Source organism: Liolophura sinensis, chromosome 1 (genome assembly GCF_032854445.1).
Source record: "Liolophura sinensis isolate JHLJ2023 chromosome 1, CUHK_Ljap_v2, whole genome shotgun sequence".
Lineage (NCBI taxonomy): Eukaryota > Metazoa > Mollusca > Polyplacophora > Chitonida > Chitonidae > Liolophura > Liolophura sinensis.
In genome coordinates this window covers 72,715,392-72,732,306 of record NC_088295.1, presented here as the reverse complement: position 1 = coordinate 72,732,306, position 16,915 = coordinate 72,715,392, and the positions used below count along the sequence as shown (strand labels likewise).

The following is a 16,915-nucleotide window of genomic DNA, read 5'->3' as shown; positions in this document are numbered from 1 at the left end:
ATAGTTGGAGCTCCTAATTAATGCTATATGAAGATAAATGTGTAAAAATTTCAACTTCCAATACAAAAATCGAAACATTCTGATGAAGCTTAACCTTGCTTTGTGGAAGTAACGCCTGTATTTTATACTTTGTCTCCCTTCTTTTACCAAGCGAGCTGATATGACCGTATTAAGTATAGTGATAACTCCACACGGGACTGAACCTCGAGTCTTCCACTCAAACACGAGCCTAGCGTTTAATTAATTTATTTGATTGGTCTTTTACAGCATTAGAGTGTTTTCGATGGAGAAAGCTAGAGTGCAGTGTAAACCACTGCCCTTGCGCAAGTTACTGAAGAAACTAACTTCCTCTAGTGTGACTTAGTGACTTGAACGCCATATTAGTGAACAAGTGGTCTTCGGCGTTGTTAACGATGCTCCACCAACGGCATTCAATATGAAACCACCTCCAGTCGCCAGGTATGACTGGAACAGCACACGGTTCATCTCACCGAGAGCCTGACAATCACACGGAGGCTTGGGTGTATTACAGTTAGAGGAAATGGATTTGAATAAACACTGCAACTCAAGCTAGCCGTGCGCTAAAGGGTAGTCTGGATGCCAGGAGGGTTTGATACTCAAGATTTCCAGTCCATCGGCAGTTGAATTAAAAATAACGGAGAAAGTTTACTTGGATTTTCAGCTTATCTACATGGAGAAAGCCTAGACTGCTTTGCCAACCAAACCCATCCACATTTACAGACACAGGTACTAAACACTGATTAATATCTGTTTTTGACCTAAAACTTCGCTGAAAACAAGACTTAATTTGTTTAAGCCACATGACAGTTATGACAATACTTTTGGTGCAGAAAATTGCATTTTTACAGTGGGATATAGTTCTACCTTCTAAACAAACTCGCTTCCAAACAACTTTCCGAGACCAACAGGAGCACCTTAGTCATTAATAAAATTTTTGGTTGCGTACAGCAATTAAGGCCGCGTTTCACAAAGCTGTGTTCGGCATTTTTTTCATCGTACATTTGGCGTACATGTACAATCTTCTGTACGTCGCTATTACCATGCCATTGTCCTATATGTGCGATTATCATACATGTACATCGTTGTGAAAATGGGCCCTGAAACACAAAAACTCATCTGATTAAATAACTTTTAAAAGAATGACATAACAAATAAGTAAACAGCCTTTAATAATCCAAAAGGTTTTATTTCTTGCTGGACTTTTGGCCGATCCCACCATGCACAAGTTTCTCTGTACACAAACTCATTTCATTACAACAAACCAAAACAGATGGCTTAGACAGAGTCAATGGGTCTAAAGGGCAACACTTTTCACCTGGTTTTTCTCTTAAAATCTAAAAAGATGCTGAAAAAGGATACTGGAAGGCAATCTTAACACACAAAACAGGGCAATATTTAAAACAAAATGACCTCAGAAACAGGTCAAGAATGTGTCTGAATTAATTCACTAACTTGAGCTCGGTTTGAACTCTTGTCTGAGACATTAGATATAACCTGAAACTCTCTGTTAGGTGGTGCTGGGCAGTCTCCACTCTGAACATGACATTGCATTTATTTATTATTTATTTGACTGTTGTTTACTTGTTTACCATACTCAAGAATTCAACATGGATTTGTAGTCATGAACCTATCATGCGGCAGAATTATATTCCTTGATCCACAGAACAATTGTTCTGAAAATGGCAGAACCAAAGTTTGGACTAACGCCATGGTAGCACTATTGTTTTGACACCATGATGTCATGGGAGTACTGAACTCTAATACCACGCCATGGCAGTACTACAGATCTTAACACCAAGTCATGGCAGCACTTTTTTTGACACCATGATATCATCTAATCTCTAATACCATACCATGACAGCACTAGAACATGTCATGACAGCACTACAGCTCTGATACTATGTTATGGCAGTACTATGTTAATATTTCAGCACTTCAGCTTGGACACTACTGTGGTAGTCTTACAGTTTTCACATCACTTCTGATGGATTTGAAGAAATGCCCTGGTCTTGATAAAGAGGATAATTTAAAGGCCTTGTCTGATAGAAGTCTTCAAAATACAATCCAGAAAGCCTTTTTCATGATATTTTACAGTAGCACTTCTTCCCCACTCCCCCCATTACATGTAACAATTTATTTGAAGTAACAAACAAAACTGTATAAACAAGTCGGCATGGAACTGCATTTGTAACTAAAATCTTGTTACCAGGTCACCATTCCACAGAGGTAACAACCGAATGGCAGCACTATAAAGTGGGAACCAGAGTCCGCTAGCACAATGGGATTGTAGGCTCATTGTGCACAACAAAATTGCGATTGTAGCTCTAAGTTACAATCGACACCTCTTTTGTGAGCGAGACTGTAAACCAGGAAAACTTACAATCAAAAACTATGATCGTCTACATATCATAAACACATTGTGAATATTTACTATAATCCCAAACTTAACATGAAGTATGGATGCTTGTCTTTAGAGCTTTCATTATCTTTTTGTAAAATAGTCAGGCTCCAGACAAAAATAAACAGGAGTTTTGGTCAAAGTAAATAACAAAATCTCCTATGTGTTATTTTACCTTTTGAATCACAACAATATCAATGAAGGGAAGGGAAATTTACTGACTGGTACATTGTCCTTTCATATTGACCACAGGAGTCAAATTAAGCACTTCTTCAGGGCTGTATCTTACTGTAATTGTAGCCACAATCCCTTTGTGCGAGTTGGACCAGACCACATCAGCACTGTACTGTAGAAACTATATCACTGTATGCATACTGATGAGATACTATCATATGCCCCTGAGAATAGGGTACCAATTCATAGGAACAACAGAAATGCTCAATCATGTTAACATGCTTGGTGAAAAAAGGAAAAATGGTAATATGGAAGTTTTGATTCTACCAGTGTGTTTAATCTATAGTTTACCAAGTCACACTTGCCTTGCAGTGCGCACACTGTGGCCTAGTAGCACTATAGTTTGAACACCATATGTCTGCTTTGCTTAAGTTCAGCTTCAATGTCAAGTCACAGCAGCTATCGAGTCCACTGAGCAGTAAAAGTGGGGTTATTCCCCCTGGTTTTGCATGTGCTGCCCTCTATATGACATAACCCTGACAGACTGTACCTAGCCCCCCTCTTAAGCAGCCACCTCTTCCTCTGGGGCTGCCACACCCTCTGCGTTCTCAGCCATGGCTTTCCCAGCTTTCTTCTTCTTCTTCTTGTGAGTTTTCCTTGAGGCAGAAGTAGCCAGTAATGTCTGAAAGAGGCAGGGAATAAAGTACTGAATTTGTGTTTCATTGTAAATTTGTTTTATGCCTCAGTCATACAGAACTGGCTTAATCTATGTGGATTACAACCACAACAATCACTTTCAAGCAAATGTGAATGAGTTGAATCAGAATTTGAACACTTGAAACCATCTACCAAAAAAACAAGAGAGAGATGGATAAAGAGAGGGGTGAGAGTATGAATATAAAACTGAAGCCGCACCAACAAATCTTCCTTGGCTTCGTAGCTCATCGTAGCAGGGTATCCATAACACAAAGAATGGATACATTGTTGCCAGCGTCCAGCTTTGAAACTAATCTAACTTTCCTGAGAAAAATTGTGGAAGAAATGCTTATACATAGGATTCTAGTAAAAGGAGTGTTTTTATAAGAAAAATAGTGGAAATCCACCAAAAAAACAATGACGAAAACAGGTCCAAGATTATGAGCTACGGCCACAATCTGCCCAGGTTCGGAGATCCACCTGTCTATTTGGAAGTCCAAAATGTTCACCTATAACCTTTATCCTCCAACAATAGAGAACTGACCTGAACAAGACTAAATCTTACCTTGAGTTCCTCATCTTCTACAGAGTACTGGGATTCTATTATACTGGTGTCCACTGGCAACCCTGTTATCTTCAATGGTCCATTTGGAAGCAATAAAACTGTGAATTTAAACTGAGCAACAAGCTCACCTGAAACAATGGCAAACAGATTTTATGATTTCTTACCACTTTCTTTACTTTCTGAGTGCTTCTGTATGTTGACTGGCTGATGATAATGACAGAGGATCCCATGTTAAGGCTTACAATTTGATCACAGAAGAGGCTGTATTGGTACTCAGATTTCAGTTATGTCACCAGTTAGAAGTAAAGCAGCACTTTTTCTCTCCTAAATTCTCAGTCAAATTCTTGAAGAAAAAATCCATTGAACCCAGGATAACAATCATTTACAATAGTTAATGCCCCCAGTGCTATAATTCTAAATTACAATTAACTAACATTAAAAATTATGAATTAATGCTTCAGGGAAATCTATGTCTTTTTTAAAGGAATAACCAGTAACCAAACATATTGCTGACCTGGAATACGGCAGTAAGGGAATAAAAATGTAGTACCTTTTCCCATGTTTGCAGAATGTTTATTTAGGCATATTCTGATGGCATTAGACTGTCTGGACTGACAAATTTATACTTTTTTTGAATCCCTGAAATTGGTAAATCCAACGAATATAGTTTTGTTTCCAAAACCAAATTAAAAATGTGCATAAATTGCACTGAAAGTTGCTCTGGGAAACCTGGGAAAAGGTCGACCAACACCAACCTTCTCTTTCATAGAGAACATTGAAGGGCTGCACCAGTTCATGTTTAACACATTCAAGCACACCCATCCTGGCTTTTGTCTCATCTGGCAACAATCTGAAACATAAAAGCCCATATTTCAACTGACTTCAGTATTCAACTTTTATAGGATTGAAATCACACAAAGTTTCACATGACAGAAAATTTCAGTTGAAGACAAAATACTATCGCCCTTTTATCAACAACTTACTACTTTATGCTTGATTCTAATTAGCTCAGAGCAACCACGCTGCTAACTCATGAAGGAACTTCCATCAAAAACCAGCTTAGATACGTTAGGAATAAATCAAAGACCAGCTTAGATACGTTGTGAATAAATCAAAGACCAGCTTAGATACGATGTGAATGAATCAAAGACCAGCTTAGATACGTTATGAATGAATCAAAGACCAGCTTAGATATGTTGTGAATGAATCAAAGACCAGCTTAGATATGTTGTGAATGACTCAAAGCCCTGCTTAGATACGATATGAATAAATCAAAGGCCAACTTAGATACGTTGTGAATGACTCAAAGACCAGCTTAGATACGTTGTGAATGAACAAAAGATCATGCTTGGCAATATTTCAGCCAACAGATGTCAATTTATCTGATTGTTGTTTCATGACGTAGTCAAGAATGTTTCAATTATATGATGACTGCTAGCATTATGGTGGGAGAAAGCCACACAGAGCCCAGGGGAAATTCACTTGTATCTGAAGACTGCTGGCACACCCAACCATGTATGACTGGAGAGGAAGGCAACATGAGCAGGAGTTGAACTCATAACGACGATATTGATGAGAGGCTACTAGGCAATTGCGCCCTGCTGGCGCACTAACCTCAGCCCACAAATTACTTTCTACTCCTGTCTTATTCAAACATATAACATGAAGGTAAAGTATGTTCATAGATTCAGTGGCTGTACATTCAGTTTTACTATCTCTGCATTACCAGTATTAACTGGCAATCTTAGAAACCTACCTTAAGGTGAAAGGCATCAGATGAAATCGCTTCTCAACATCACTAAAAAACTCTAAAAAAAGGGAAAAAAGAAAAAATATACATATCAGATAAGTCTTCATTTACAGATACATTGTCAAGGCTAAGTTGTGGCATGACTAGAACATGGCGTTTAATGGATTTAAACTTGCTCTCTGAAATACTGTGTACAAAGCCAAAAAAACAATACAGCCATGCAGAGTTATCTATGAACTTTATCTACTTGTAAAGATGTGCATGCCTAAATGGGCATCAATGCCTTCCCACTACTTTTATCCTGAGCTATTCGTTATTGCCATGTCTCCAGAGTCCAATTCTATGTCTTCAATCTAAAAAATTGTACAACTTACGCCTTGAAGTTTTTCTTTTTAGTTGGTAAACAATATCCTTTTTCTTGTAAACAGAGGTCCGAGTTTCGTGCTCCCTTCCCTGTAAAGCAAACATCTCGTAATAAAATCCGGTTCCTACATTAAAGTCCATGGTTAGTAAACACTCAACAAAACCGTAATCTGCATGGGTCATTTTTTCTTTTGAGAGTAAATGTCACCAGCATTTCGATAAAAGCTTCATAACTAATGTGTCAGGCATAAAACGTCATCACATTCCCTACATTCTGAGAGTTCTATCTGTCTTCAAAAAAAGGTGTTCTGATGTTTGTTTGGAATGTAAGATGACATCCTGCTGGAAAAAACTTTCAGCCTTTAAGTAATAATAATATTCTGGGCAAAGGCAGTAAAAGAAAACAAAAAAAAAATCCAAATCATTTAATAAAGTAATTTAAGTCACTGAGCAGAAGTGTCCACTATACCGTATAGTTTGCTTACCTTTCCTTCCCCAGTGGTAATGAGCATGTCCACACCATAAACTTCATGTAGCTTAAATTCACACCTTTCATGTTCTTTTCTGTAGAAAAGGAGCACAGTTTCCATTAGCGCTTTAAAATGTAACTATGCAACTACATAAAATGGAATATAACTAATCTGTTCTTCCCATATTTCCTTCTCATGAAGCCAGTATACAAAGGCCATACAGTATACAGTCACATAGATTAAACTATTTCTTTAATGGGAGGAATTCCACACATATTTCAAGTCAAACAAGGAACTGAAATAAAGTCAACAGGTTGGATGTGGCAAGTGTAACAGCCAACAGCAGTCAATGTATGCAGGAAACGTGATGTGCAAATCATTAGAAGTGCTAACCAAAGCCTTCCAATAAACTAAAAGTAAGGAACCCTAGCAAACAAGTATGTCAAGAACAGTACAGCTGTTGAGCATATTTTTCACATAAGTAAATATTTGCATGATTTTAGTTGTTTTCTTGTTTCAAAACTTCCTGAGTAATGGCTTGATGGTGATCAAAATAATAAACTCTGAGCTCCGTTGTGTTTATATAGTTTCACTAAAAAGTCAAATGAGCTCCCAAGGGCTACAACTCTATTAGATGTTAGAGCCAGTCAAAAATGCCACTTGAGTGTATCCATGTAAACTGGTTATAACAATTGACACAAACAGGATGAGACTCATTCATGTGATGTGAATAGTTTTGAGACTTAGGGCCATAAACCTAGTGAAAACAGCACAAAAGCAGCCCAACATCACAAAACAGTGCCATGGAGATATAATTATGCTGTCCCTAAATTATTCAAAATAAACCAAAACTCCTTGGCCAGGTTGCTGACACAAGAAAGGCTTATGCAGGTGAACAACTTGATCAGCACAAGAGTTTTCAAGCTACAACTATCATGGCAGATGGAACAATCATTCTGAATTTTGTCGAAGTCCAAAATCATGACAAGGCAGTTACATTTGTAAACAAGGCATTCAGATAATACCAGTAGCTTGTCTGATTGAGCAGTTCATAAACTGCATCATGTTCAAGTCATGTGATACGTTCAAATATTGACCTCTAAACCATGATGAAGTGCCACTTGTCATACACAGATATTTTCCCCCCTAATTAGATAGTGCTAAGATGTTGTTATACATGAACAAGAAAGGTCAAAATTATTATACCTGTTATAACTATGTTTATCTTATGTGTAAGGATTACAAATCAGTGAGTTCGTATGTTATAGAGTTGTAAATCATTGCAGTGGTAGACACTGTTGGGAGTTTGTGGACTAATTTACCACAAGACGTCTTTGATATGCAAATCGCAAACTATAGCTTGTTGGTACTAAGGGAGCCAACTGCTTCCCTGTGAAGGGCTGAGTAAATGTTGAGCTATGCATTAAAAAAAAAAACCTTCTTGGTCCTCTGATATGCAAAATCACTACCATTGGTGACAGACTGACAAGCACTGTGCATACATGTAAATGTAATCCCCTCCAGTTTCACTAGAGGATTGATAGAATCGTCTTATTTTCAACTCTTACGTGAAGCATTTCCTTCAAATACAATGATGACCTAAAAACCTGAAATAATCTAAAAGGGGAATTACTCCACCTATGTTATGCCCATTGGCCTCTTGAATAGGTTTCTGATCCAGTGGAGCAACAAAAAGTGGCAAACTTATAACTCTATAGAAGCATTTCGGTAGAAATGGTGGCAGTGTGAAAGGTTTACAAAAAAAATATTTACAATTAGAAAGAAACCGGCCCAAAAACATATTTCAGAGGATACCAGGAAGGGTGGATTGACCAATTTTCAATTTTACTTGTACTGACACTATTAGCTCAAACATTCACATTAAGATGGTTGTTGTTTTATACCTTTGGGCCTCATTTGGGTTTTGTATGATGGCTTTCTCCCCATCAATCACATGCTGTTTCAGTTCATGAGAAAGCATCCCTACAAGCAAACCAAAATACAATGGTATACATCACTGCAAAAGTTGCTTTAATTATTTTCCCCCCAAACACCATCAACCCACCAAAAGGTGACTTTAACGCCGCAATTTGTTGACCTTTTCTGACCAGCTGAGCAGTATTCAGGGTCAGGGGCTGTAGAAGAATCTGATCAGAGAAGTCGAATAGCACACGGCAGGTGGTTGATGGTTCTCACCAATATAACAATAGACAATATAGAAGTCGGGCACGTGTCAACTGGCTAGCGATGGGCATGGATACACTCTTGCCGGTGAAGAGGTGGCGCAGGCTTTGAGTGGTCAGTCTGACTCAACACGCACAGCAAAAATGTAGGCCCCTTTATTCAGGTGATTTCCTGAGCCACATTGTCTTTTGTGTGTCATTTGTTCACTACGGGGCAATGACAGACCACAAAACACTGTAATACCATATTACACAACTTCATTTATTATATCAGCTCATCTGTAAGAGTTTGTGCAGCAAACCAACAACACACGTGCAGGTACAGCGAACATGTTAGTGAGACACTAAATTTCTACTCAGACCTTGGTCTTTCTAGATAACATGTGAGCTGATGCAACGCGAGGTAAAATTAGTTGCCTCTGGCATATAGCCTGATCGACCTGCTATCATCCGTTCGACTCAAACTTTTCTTTTGCGGCTTTCTAAGAATTTTTTTTGATGTCCTTTCAAGGTTGAACACATTGTTAAAAACGAGCACACAGATGTGGCTGGACACCTGCTGGTCGAAAAGGTCAGCAAACTACGGTAACTTATTTCTTTTATGTTTTGAAAGATACTGTTTTTCATTCTGATTTGCAGGAAAAACACGTCACTTTCTTAGGTACAGTTGCAGACACTCTTGCTGCTTATTATTTTCCTCATCATGCAAGAATCATTCGGACGTTTCATATTTTTCACAACACCCTATAAAGTCTTCACAGGCTTACATCTCCATGTATGGCAAATACATACCTTCAATAGGTTTGCACTTGAAAGATTCTGCAACTTTTTGAATGGCATCTGTCACCATGTAGTTCTGAAAAGGTCAGTTCTCACATGGTTAATAAAATCAAATTAGGATTAAAATAAAAGAGATGGTTGTTCGTTCCTATAATGACAAACACAGAAAAAAGCTCAGGCCTATGAGGTACGAGTAACAATATTCCATCACTCTTTTCTTATAACATAATTTCCCTAAACGGACAGGGCATCGTTTCACAAATAAATCTTTGGTCGTAAATCATAATCGTAAGTCTTTAAGTTTCACCAGTTGATACACAATAATCGATAGTTAGTATTGGTTTGTGAAACAGCTGTATGTTGCAAGATTTAACATAAGACCAGCGTTTGTAACATAACTTTTAGGGAAATGGGGGCAAAATCTGTGCATATGTGGGGAGATTTTATATTAATATTTTCTCTCCATGACCACCATAGTCAATAAAACTTCTGAGCAGTTAACTAGAGAAGATCTCAACGGTTAAGCTTCTTACTTCATTTCCTCCTTTGACTAGCCGAAGAGCAGCTTCTGAGGCTAAATGGGCTGCCATTATCACATCAGCCTTTCGCCCAGTGATCTTGTTTTCCTGCAAGTCAGATTAACAATTAACAGAAGTATAAAAACTTGTTTATACCAAGAATAACGATGAGAAAAACCATGTTTTAATCCCAATAATTCTTGAGCCTACACTGGCATGATACAGTCCACTGCTTAATTTCTTAACGTGTGCAAACTGAAGGCAAATGAACTGATGTCCACACAAGGATGCAAATATGTATTTTGTATTTATTTGTCCGACTGTCATTTAACACCACGCTCAAGAATTTCCAGTCATAGGACAGAGATCAGAATCATTGTTAATAGGAAATGAAGAGCCTGCTGTAAACCACTGGCATTTGGAGATCAAGTGAGAAGCTTTCTAACCTGTGATACCAGTTTGTACAAAAAACGGAACAGGACGTCTCACACTTCACATTCACAACTTAAACTATTGACAATTAGTTTTACTTTATCTCTAATACTGCCTTCACCTTATTCAATATGGCTAGCACCCACTCACAGGTTTTGACAAAAGGCAATATAGACTTGTACACAAGACAACTCAGAACTTACACTCGATGCTCCAACCACAATTGTATGTGCTACTACAGCAGCAAACCCATCCACATGTGCTCCCAAATCACTGTAAAGGAAAGTTAGACAAGAAAATTATACACTCCAAATCTAACATTTTATCTGGTTAAACCTATACAACAAATACATCCTCAATATTTATGCTGTTTCCCATTCGAAGCTAATTTAGCTACTTTTTCACAAAAATGTTCAATTTATACACAGAGATGCAGAGAACCAAACAAAGATGCAATAAATAAAATTTATCATATTCTAAATTAGTCAAAATAGACTAACTGCATTTTGTAGGAACACTTGTGCGGCCTCCAACACATGCCAAAAAAAAACAACAAACAAGCAAAAAACACAAAAAAGAAACGCGCAATATTTAAAAGTCTGAAGCAAAGGTAACTTCAGAGTTGGCATCATTAAACTATTAGGGCCTTACATTTTTACTAGGTCACCATCCTTGAGAAGTACTTCTGGATCACTCAGTAAAGGACTGAAGTGGCAGATACAATTGTTCACTGATATGCAGGTTGGAAATGCAATACCTGTAAACACAAAACCAAATAAATGTCCACCACAGTCAACATTTATAAAACTACGAATTGCTCTAAATTTCCGCTTAATCAAATCATGGAACTCTGATTTCAAGACAACACTGTGTATCAGATTGTGTCACTTGACTGAGAAGTTTTTCATTGCTGTTGTGCTTTATTTTCTGAAAATAAAAGTAAAAAACCAGAGCGCCCGGATAAAGCACCAGCATGACAAACATTCCCAAATGTGATGCACAGATATGTACACCCTATTGGTGGAAGGCACTTGTCTTCCATGAACGCTAAGACTGTCCAACTGTGTCGCCAACACCCCACATAGAGTGAGACGTAGGAAACCTAAAAAATTCCCTGTCCAAGGCTTCGTTTTAACCCCCTCCTTTAGTGTCCTAGTAATTAAAAATGTTTCAGAAAATTTTGTTGAGGACAAACATGTGGCTAAATCCTTGAGTTTACTCTACCTTTTTTAACTTCTTTTTCTTTTCTGTAAACTTTTGCTGTTTGCTCAAGAAGCATCTTATCACCCGCATCACAAATCTTCAGTACAGGTTCTCCAGCCTTGCACATCTCCATCACAGCTTTCAATGTGGCTGAAAAAGAACACAGCAAATGATTTATTTATTTATATATTAGATTGGTATTTTACGTCGTACTCAAGAACATTTCATCTGTACGACGGCGGTCAGCATTGTGGTGGGAGAAAGCTGGGCAGAGCATGGGGAAACCCATAAACATCCGCTGTTTTTTGACCGACCTTCCCTTGTACAGCTGGAAAGTGAGCCAGCAAACAACAAACTATGCACATGTGTGATGTAGTGTACCCTAAATGACATAAATACTCAACTACAAAAGAGCATTTTTGGAGGCAAATAAACGTCATGAGATATTACTTCTGGTGCTAAAATTTACAGTTTTCCAATTGGATATCATGCTACCTTCCAAACTTCTCTAATAACACCTTTCTAAAATCAATAGAACTCACCGAATCTGGAAAAATGTGAAACTTAGTCAAGGACGAAATTATTGTTCATTTAGGGTGTATCTTATATCTGTCTTAAGTCTAACGTAAAAGGATGGGTGTTCAACAGAAAAATGTCTCAGAGACATGTCAGCTGGGTGCAATCCAAATAACTGCTCGTTTAATGCCAGGACTCTTAAGACACTGACCTTAAAAAAGCTATAATGCTATGACGTTTATAACCAGACCCTTGACATAAGTATATTTCCATTCTATTCCTTGGCAGGTACAATCCAAAAACGGAGTCAAAACATCTGTGCCAAAACATTACATGTGATAGTACTCAAAAAGAATTTTATAGCTTTTGAACTTTCCGTTGCCCCAGAACAATCTGGGACTTTCTGGTAAATCACCTATTACTTCATGGAATCTTTCACCAACTAATCACCCAGTCCAAACTTTCTAACTAGAACTTAGAGCACATATTGTGAAAAAAAAAAAAAATGCAGACAAGGACAGGATAATCATTGCTTCAAATGGATGTCTTCTGTGGGGTAATTTTGTGTTGGCCACACTGTTTGAAAAATTTTAATACTTCCACATGATTCAACTTCTGACCAAAACTGCACCATGCCGTTACGCTTATCACAATATCTGTTGTAAGTTTTAGCCAAAAATTCACTTCTGATCAAACTCCTATTGTATTATACAAAGATGTTAAGTTACAGGGTACGAAATATATCGTCACCAATTTGCCACTGGCGATAGAATGAAATGCTATTTCGAGTAAATATAGCAATGTACTCACCAACATGGCAAATTTTTATTTGGCTTACTCGACAAACTTTGATCCACTCATATTTATTGCCAATGCATAGAGAGAGATTTGGGTGACAAATAACTTTCAGCCATTACCTTGGTGAATGCTGTCCACGCTTGCCATGAGGCAGTATAAAGGCAGTGAACATTACAAGTCCTAGAACCAGACCCGTTAATGACTGTATCCTATGCTGACATTGCTTTGAATGAAGCCCTAGGGCAAACTGAAACCATCCTACCTGACTCATTACAGTATGTCATGGATGGATCGTGCGATCATTTTATAATTTAAAAGTATTACCCTAAGATAAAATTCACCGGTGGTAATAGCACAGAGCCACCTGGACACTAGCGATTTGAATGTGGCGTATGTCTGGCTAAACTGCCGCTTCAACATTTCATGAAACTGTACTGTATTTACTTTGAATCAACTGTTTACTTGTATGTTAGTTGCTAATGATGGAGATTATGTGTACATCATAATTCAGTGAGAAAACTATGTTTTCAAGGGAAGACCAATTGAGATCCAGTTTCCACGTCGGCTAACCGTAGCAAAAGCCAAGGTCGGTGAGAGGCGAGTGGAATATAACTTTCAAAGTTTATTTGCCAAACTGGCTTAACAAGCTGATAATATATCGAATAGTGGAGTTGGTAGATGTTTTTTATTCATGATTCATTAGGCAAGTAAATTAAGAACACTGAGCTGATAATATATCATGTGAAGTTATCAGTACTTTACTGTATATGACATAACTGTATGTGATATGTCACAAAATTGGTACAGCATGGTGATGAATTGCTGAAAAATTCCATCAATTTGTTCCAGTTTAACAATATGGGAACATTTCCACGGAATTTGTGTATCATTTTCTTCAGAATAAGCTTAACTACAGAACCTTTTCCAAATGATTGGAATCTCTTTGTCAACCGTTAGAGCTATGGACACAAAGTGTGTGATGCTAATTAGATTTCAGGCTATGGTGCAACAACGGCCATGGTCGAACATGTGGACTGGTGTTGTAGTTGTAATCTCCAACAGCCAGGCTATCACAAATCATTGAAATAAACTGTACAGTTAAGAAATGACAAATGAGGCCTGGAGTCCTTTTAAATTACTTCCGTCTACAACTTCTCACCATTGACAATGTCACCGGCCATTCGGTACTTAGTAATGACAACATCATCTGCTGTAGTTGCTCCTTCGTCGCGATCCCCTTCTTTGTCCGCCATTTTGCTTTTCACGTGTTCAGCCTGTGAAGCAATCTTGGCGGGAAACCTGCTCCAGAAAACAGATAAAGTGTGCAGTACAATGAACGCCTTCTTATGAAATATAACTGCTGTCACGAAATTTGACAATGAAAGTCAAAACAAAAAAGTAAACAACTCTAGATTAAATAGTTCCTTCGGCTCTGTTTCAAAATACTTTTACCTCTTGCTATTTCAGGTTATTAATAAAATGAGAACTTGACAAAATGTCGATGATTGTTAAGAATAAATAACCATGTGACAAAAAATGATTTTATTAATATTTTGCTTTTCTGTTTCTATGGATATTGATGTCGCTTTAAACATTAGCAGCCTTTTAACCCTTTATCTAAAAGATATCCCACTTGACTACAGTAAGTTGCCGAAGAGAATTTATTGAATATAGTCGGCAATTAAAGTCGCTTTTCCAGCTTTTTGTAAACCTCAATTATTTAATCATTTTATGGAAACCAGTCAGTCTTCACATGTTGGCTCCATTTTCTACCCATACTGTTGTTAATGCCATGCTGGTTTTCCCATAGCTCATCATTATAAACTTAACAAACATTTATTTAAGTGTGTAGCCCTATTTTTAAAATAAAGAATCACAAAGATAATTAAGCCAATGTTTCACATGTGAATATAAAATAACTTTCTACAAAATCAGCTTTACGTGTAAATTAAAACAGCCTGGTCATACAGTCGTCCGAAATTAAGACATTTCTTTGAAGTAATTTTCAATGTCATGTAGCACTTAATTTTCCTGTAAAATCTTATAATTGTTTTATAAACTTAATGCCCCCATCTTTAAGTGCATACAGAATGGACATCTAGTGCATACCATTTTAAAATTTTTTTTTTTTAAATGGTGCACCAGATCCATAGCATGGCACCAGTATACAATACATGCGTGTGCCTTTTTTAAAATTAAATCATAGCTTCATAAGTCATAGAGCGTAAATATCTATAATTTTATATAGGTGAATTTTAACCCAAGAAATCTGATACAAATTAGTGGTAGTGTAAGTCTAAAGAGTTCAACTTTAATTTTCCCTCATTTTTTCTTTCTATCACATCTCTTTGCTCATCTTCATTGCAAATGACTTTCGCATGCAGTTCAGTTTTGCTTTTTGTACGATCTTAGCATTCTCCTTTATCTGAAAGTTTGCATGCAGGGTGTAATATGTGAATGTAAACGAGCATTTATCCGAATACCAAAGAAAGAATGATCTCGGGAAATTGGCGTGAAAATTCGAGACGTGACGTCATGAATTTAAAATTAATCAAACATGGCCGTGCCGCTGGTGATTGTAAGGTGGGTATTATTTATGTTTTCTTTCTCTGTATTTGTGTAAAGCATATACGAGGCTTCTTGTAATGGGTTATTTGCACAGAATGCTTCGTGTAAGGATAAGTGCGTGCATAGGTTTCTGATGATCTGGTATGTATTATGCTTGCTGATGAATTATGTTCATCTACTTGAAGCACTCATTCCGAGTTCTGTAGGTCACGTCATTCTCTCAGTCTCACAAATTGATGATGGCTGCATAGACTATTCCTTCAATGTATGTTTTATCCTTATTATCATTACCAGTACATCTTACGCAAGATCGGTTTAGCCAGAACTGTGTGAAATAATTTTGAAAAGATGGAATAAAGCGTATTTTGTATTCTTTTCCTGCAGAGACGTGCGCACATGATATCTACAGATTGACATTTGTACGAAGACATCCGGACTAACATGGCGGTGGTTGATGTTTACAATCCTGTGCGGGATTGGAACTATTTGGCCGCCTAGACATTAAACGAGCTAGTTACCTGTAAGGCAACCTGAGACAAAGAAAGTAAAGAGAAACTAACCATCTGTCACTGGAATTACAACAATTTCAGTTCTACTTTGCGGAGTATTTTGGTACCTTGTGACTGCTGGTCATACACATAGTGACTGGTGGTTCTACTCTAGTGGTTAAAAACAATGGCTGCATCCGTGCAGACATTAGATGACTTTTTGCCCAATATTGTGACTCAGGACACTAGGAAGAGGATACAATCACATGCTGAACTAGTACCATATCTCAGTGACCCGAGAAGTGGGCTTGATTGTGAGGATATTGATTTGTTGGTGGATGGTTTAGTGGGATGGGTGAACTGCAGCAACTACAAGGTAAGCTGTAAAATATAAGCTCTTGAGTGAAGATAAATTGCAAATAAATTTTGTGGTGTAATAATCTTAGATGATACATGTAAAATTGTGCTTACTGTTACAGATTTTTTTTTCTTTGTTTTTTTTTTTTAAGCTTACTAAAATGACTTCATTTGTATGTTATATTATTCAGTGAGAGTAAATTTCATTACTCTTGTTGAATGACAATTAATTCAATTACTCTGGTCGAAAAAGGTGACAGATGGCTGGTTGTAGTCAACAGGTGGTCTATTGTAAATATGGGAAAGCATATTTTCTCTTTCCATCACGTGAAAGGGCTCAGATCTTGGACAATTTTATGAATTTATTTCATTAGTTTATAAAATATTTGGACCACTTTAATGGCCTAATGGTTCGAGCATCCACCTGGAAGTCAGGAGACCTCAGGATCAAACCTGGGTTGGGTCATACCAAAGACTTTAAAAATTGTACTTGCTGCTGCTGCCTGGCTTAGTGCTCAGCATTGAGAGGTAACAGAAAGGAACTTGAACTGGTTGACCCAGCATAGTATAATGTGACCGGGTGGGGTGTCATGTCTGGTGTCTTCAGCATGATACTTCAGTGGTGGATACTTCGG

At 37.5% G+C, this 16,915-nt stretch overlaps 2 protein-coding genes across 7 annotated transcripts in view; one reads left to right on the top strand and one right to left on the bottom strand.

Moving 5' to 3' along the window:
• Positions 1-1,177: 1,177 nt before the first annotated feature.
• LOC135471365 (proliferation-associated protein 2G4-like) lies at positions 1,178-14,282 on the bottom strand. The gene is made up of 13 exons (XM_064750577.1): positions 14,027-14,282; positions 11,575-11,703; positions 11,002-11,107; positions 10,554-10,623; positions 9,934-10,026; positions 9,413-9,476; positions 8,342-8,420; positions 6,453-6,531; positions 5,979-6,057; positions 5,611-5,662; positions 4,610-4,704; positions 3,855-3,982; positions 1,178-3,275 (listed from the first exon to the last, which is right to left on the bottom strand). Exons 1-13 carry the CDS (start codon positions 14,118-14,120, stop codon positions 3,156-3,158), a joined length of 1,188 nt encoding a protein of 395 aa, XP_064606647.1. The 5' UTR covers positions 14,121-14,282; the 3' UTR covers positions 1,178-3,155.
• Positions 14,283-15,401: 1,119 nt separating this feature from the next.
• LOC135461325 (CLIP-associating protein 1-like) overlaps positions 15,402-16,915 on the top strand; it is a 65,455-nt gene continuing 63,941 nt past the window's right edge. For all 6 annotated transcript variants that reach the window (XM_064738359.1, XM_064738361.1, XM_064738360.1 and 3 more), the window contains exons 1-2: positions 15,402-15,450; positions 15,820-16,299. In XM_064738359.1, coding sequence (XP_064594429.1) covers positions 16,111-16,299 — 189 coding nt within the window. In that variant the 5' untranslated portion in view covers positions 15,402-15,450; positions 15,820-16,110. The remainder of the gene's footprint in view (positions 15,451-15,819; positions 16,300-16,915) is intronic.

Coding starts and splice junctions, on each gene's coding strand:
- LOC135471365 (XM_064750577.1), bottom strand. CDS start 14,120: ATGGCGGACAAAGAAGGGGATCGCGACGAAGGAGCAACTACAGCAGAT. Junction 10,624..11,001: donor GATGGTGACCTAGTAAAAAT/GTAAGGCCCTAA, acceptor TTTCCTTTACAG/TGATTTGGGAGCACATGTGG. Junction 9,477..9,933: donor TAGTCAAAGGAGGAAATGAA/GTAAGAAGCTTA, acceptor TGACCTTTTCAG/AACTACATGGTGACAGATGC.